The following is a 5,000-nucleotide window of genomic DNA, read 5'->3' as shown; positions in this document are numbered from 1 at the left end:
ATCAGCGTTTCATGACAGTGATGATACAGAATGAACGCAGGTGATAATACTTGACGTCATATCCTTTAGAAAAACATCCAAGAACATACGCTCGTGGAGGTTTCTCTGCTCTGGTTGATGCATTATTGAGTAAATTCTTGGACTCAGAGCCGAATTCTTTTTACCTTGGAATTTTCGAAGATATCACATCTTCTTCATCAGCTGATCACTGGCTGACTGACATCACAGTCACATGACCGGTGAATGGTCACGTGACATGAGGAGATCTTAAAGAAATGGAAGAAGGAAAATCTAATCTCAGATAAACTGTACCATCAACTATATCCCACATCAGAAAACGTCCCAAAATTATATGGACTACCCAAAATTCATAAAAAGGATGCTCCTTTAAGACCAATTGTATCGAGCACAGGAAGCGTATTGTATGCAACCGCTAAATACATTGCTTCGGTCATTGGCCCCTTGGCGGGTAAAACGGAACACCACATAGTTAACTCGGTGGATTTCGTTCAGAAGATCAAGGATCTTGAAGTACCCCCAGGCACGAAATTGGTATCCTATGATGTCTCAGCACTTTTCACTTCAATTCCAGTAACCAAAGCACTCACAGTGATCAAGAACAAATTGGCTGGAGACACCAAACTCAACGAACGATCTGAACTCAGTGTTGAACAAGTGACCGAGTTGTTAGACCTCTGCCTTAGTAGCACATACTTCATATACAATGAACAATTCTTCCAACAGAAGCAAGGTGCAGCCATGGGTTCTCCCGTATCGCCGATTGTCGCGAACTTATATATGGAGTTCTTTGAGAAGCAGGCATTGGAAACTGCAAGGAATCCACCGTCCCTCTGGCTGAGATACGTGGATGATACCATGACTAAAATCCATGAATACAACATCCAAGAATTCACGGACCACATCAACTCAATAGACGAACATATCAAGTTCACTTCAGAGCAGGAGGAAGAAGGCCGTATTCCGTTCCTGGACACATGTGTTCACGTGGCAGACGATGGGTCGACGAAAACCACGGTTTACAGGAAACCGACGCACACCGACCAGTATCTGAACTTTCAGTCCAACCACCACCTTGAACACAAACGATCAGTTGTACGTACCCTACTACACAGAGCCAAAACCCTAATAACAAAAGAAAAAGACCAGAAAGACGAAATCGAACATGTGAAATCCGCTTTAAGAACCAACGGATACCCGGATTGGATATTCAGACTACCCAAAAAGAAAGAGAAAACACTAGACAAAGATAAGGGAACACAAAAGAGACCGACTGCAGGAATACCTTATATCAGGGGCACCTCAGAAGTTTTGGCTAGAGTATTCAAAAAACATGGAGCTAACATCTTCCACAAACCTTTCAATTCCATCAGACAGAACCTCACCAAAGTTAAAGACAAAACAGATAAAATGAAGAAATGTGGTGTGATCTATCATGTTCAATGTGAGGACTGTAAAAATGACTATGTAGGTGAAACAGCGAGACAATTAGACACTAGATTGAAAGAACACCTTACACGAACTTCTTCTGCCATATATGAACATTGTAAACAAACAGGTCACAAGATCGACCCTAACAAAACCAAAGTACTCACCTCCGAAGAACATCTATGGAAACGCAAGGTGAAAGAAGCAATTGAGATTAAACAGCGGCGGCCATCACTTAACAGGGACGAGGGACTCGAGCTACCCCGGGTTTATGACAGTCTCCTCATGTCACGTGACCCTTCACCGGTCATGTGACTGTGATGTCAGTCAGCCAGTGATCAGCTGATGAAGAAGATGTGATATCTTCGAAAATTCCAAGGTAAAAAAATTCGGCTCTGAGTCCAAGAATTTACTCAATAATCCAAGAACATGAATAAAAGACTAAAGCGAATATTAGACAAAAAGCAGCAAAACAACTATAAACTGATTTTAAGAAAATGCTAGTTCCGGAATAAAGAAGTGCATTACGTTAGTCGTAACATCAGCCAAAAGGGACTTGAGGCAGACCATGAAAAGGTCACAACTGATCAATACATGGTTGGACCTAAAAAAAAGAAAAAAACACCTGCATGTCTAAGCTTCATCGCATACCTGCAGAAATGTTTGCCAAATATGTCAGAGATAAGTGCGCCAATTCGAAAATTGTTGGAAAAGGACATGCAGACTGGCAGTGGGAAACCACAAGAAGAAAGCTTTAAAAAAAATAAGAAAATGACAAGGACAACACATGTTTTAGTTTTTTAGAATCCAAGTTAGAGTCTTACCTTGAACGTTGATTCTAGTTCATTTGGACTTGCAGCAGTCTTTCAGCAAAACGAAAAAATAACTACATATTCATCCCGCGCATTGAATCCAACACAGTAGAGATCATTTCAAATTGGAAAAGGGACTCTTGCAATTGTGTTTGGTTGAAAAAAATATACCATGAGTTGTATGGAGGCGAGTTTACTGTAGAGGCGGATCACAAACCTATTTAGAGTATTTTCAAGGTGAAGTCTAAATCTGGTAAAACTATGTTTGTGTCAAGAAATAAATTACCAGATACTCAGGACAAAATACCGGTGATGTATATCAATCAAAAACAGTTGCGTGCTAATTTACCTATGTCTGAGTTGAAATTTAGAGTGTTGAAATAAATCTTCTGAAGAAGATGAGAACATGCGATGTATCAAACCCTTGATTGAGAAAGGATGACCAGAAAATAAGTACCAGAATCCATTAAACGCTTAGACACAACCTCACGAATGGATGAATTGTAATGGATGGAATTGTAAACAATGCGTTATAGGTTAAAATTCCAAAACGGATATAACGTTTAATGTTGCACATTGTGCATCGAACACATCAATGTTTGGTAGCATGACACAAGAGAGCATGCGAATTAATGTTGTGGTTCGTATTGATGAGAGACGTCGAGGATAAAGTAAAGCAATCTAAAATGTGTGTACTGAACACTAGTAAAATGAATCAAAAAGAGCCTTTGTTGCCCAGTGAATGTCTGATAGGCCGTCATTAAAGATCGGTGAAGATGTGTTTGAATAACAAGGCAGACATTATTCGTTGACTGGACTATTTTACAAATTGACCAGAAGTTTAAAAGCTCGATTGGTTACGTTCAAGAAATGTTACCGCGTATCTGAAAAAAAAATTAGCGATTTGGCTACATTGATGAACGTGTTACGGATAATTGACCGCAATTCGCTTGTAGTCAATTTAAGAAATTTGAGGAAGAGTGGCAATCATTCAACATCGAGACCGCGTTATATTCAAAGAATGGGACAAACTGAAAGATATGTTCAAACAATCAAGCACATGCTTAAGAAAAGTTAAGATCCCAACAAGACATATATTGTGCGATAAACTTTACACTTTGATGTCCAAAGAAAAAGTGAACATGCGTAATAAAGGTCTAAAAACTGAACATTTAATTAGAAAGTTTATTATTGAATTACTATGCAATATATGTTTTAGTAAGAACAGCCTTATGGCTAAGTACTATGCTTTCAAAACCATTGAAAATATTGTATATTTTCTTGAATCTCAGAAAAAGGGGGATGTTACATATGTTATATTGCAATGTTTATGTTTACCAGTCTTTAACGTGTTTCACAAGATTTAAGTCCCTTGGATACTATTTTTAATAAAGATATTAATGGCTCAACATATCTTTGTTAAATACGTTACAGACCATTATTAAAGTCATTTAAAAATTATTTGGTTTGTTATGCACTGTAGTTTGGCAGAACGTTCGTATTTTAAAATGTATCGTTATCATAATCTTCATCAGTAAACACAACAAAAACTATATCATCATCACCATCGTCATCATCTATGTTTTTTACGCAGCATCACACTATCAAATTTTACGAGCACTTGATTATTTTGAACACTACTAGCATTAAACTAAGCTACACTTTATAAACTATACATTCAAGTACTATATCAATCACAACACAAGTAAAATACTAGGACGCTTACTAATCTAGATAAAGTCCTTCTGCTATTAACCTAACAGTATATTGCAAAACTGCTAATAGTTTATTCAGATTAACCTTTACACTAAAACAAATTACCTTCCTTAAAAAGAAGCGCCATTTAGTTTAAATATTGTCTGATGTTAAGTTATACATAATCAACGGTAAACACAATCAGACAAAATGTGTTTTACATCATTAAACAAATTAGAATGACATACTATACATATTTAATGATTTTGATGCAATCGTATTACATAAACTGAATGTTTTTTCACCAGGAAGCTTCAAAAATCACTATTTTTAAATGCATGGACGGAATGTTCTTATTGTGTTAAATAAAATATTGCAGGAGTGTATTTTATTGATACCAACTAGTTATTGATATATTTTTATTTCACACTGTAACACAGTTTTGTTGTTATTTCTCATAAGCCAACTGATTTAAGAGGGTAAACAATGCATTGTAATAATTATTTAAATACAGATATATCTTAAACAATGAATTGAGTTATTATGTCACACATACACTCCATTCCACTGTTGTACTCACTAAACAGGTTCCCAAATATTCAGGTGCGAAAGTGACATGAGTAGATACTTTGCAGGGCTCTAGCGGGCATACGTTTAAGTTAATTGCGGCGCAAGTGTTAAATAAAAAAACATACTTAAAGGCTTAAAATCTCCGAGTATGTGAACAAATTATTCAAACTATCAAGGTTCACAGGTTCACTTGCTCATAATTCGTTTCACGACTCTTAAGTATAGGATTGTTAACTGTTTTAAAAGGCGGGTTACTTTACCATCCTGTGTATTCCCCATTTGTAAGGGGAAAACTAATATCTTGAAATATGTTATTTCAATAGTTATAAAAATATATTTAAAAGACAACTATTGAGCAATAATATGTATAATATGTATACAACTAAATCAAGTTAATTGCTGCATGCATGCATTAAAATAAAACTGTTTCTCATTAGAATGTGTTTACCCATTACAAAAATACATTTTAACAATATA

At 36.1% G+C, this 5,000-nt stretch overlaps 1 protein-coding gene across 1 annotated transcript in view; it reads left to right on the top strand.

The window, feature by feature from the left end:
- LOC127863560 (uncharacterized) overlaps positions 1-1,761 on the top strand; it is a 22,016-nt gene extending 20,255 nt beyond the window's left edge. Inside the window, exon 2 of the mRNA XM_052403124.1 lies at positions 335-1,761. Within this exon, the coding sequence (XP_052259084.1) occupies positions 335-1,761 (1,427 nt within the window). The remainder of the gene's footprint in view (positions 1-334) is intronic.
- Positions 1,762-5,000: the final 3,239 nt, after the last annotated feature.

Source organism: Dreissena polymorpha, unplaced genomic scaffold (assembly GCF_020536995.1).
Source record: "Dreissena polymorpha isolate Duluth1 unplaced genomic scaffold, UMN_Dpol_1.0 chrUn016, whole genome shotgun sequence".
NCBI lineage: Eukaryota > Metazoa > Mollusca > Bivalvia > Myida > Dreissenidae > Dreissena > Dreissena polymorpha.
Note: the sequence above shows the minus strand (reverse complement) of the source record. Positions and strands in the feature narration are given on the sequence as shown.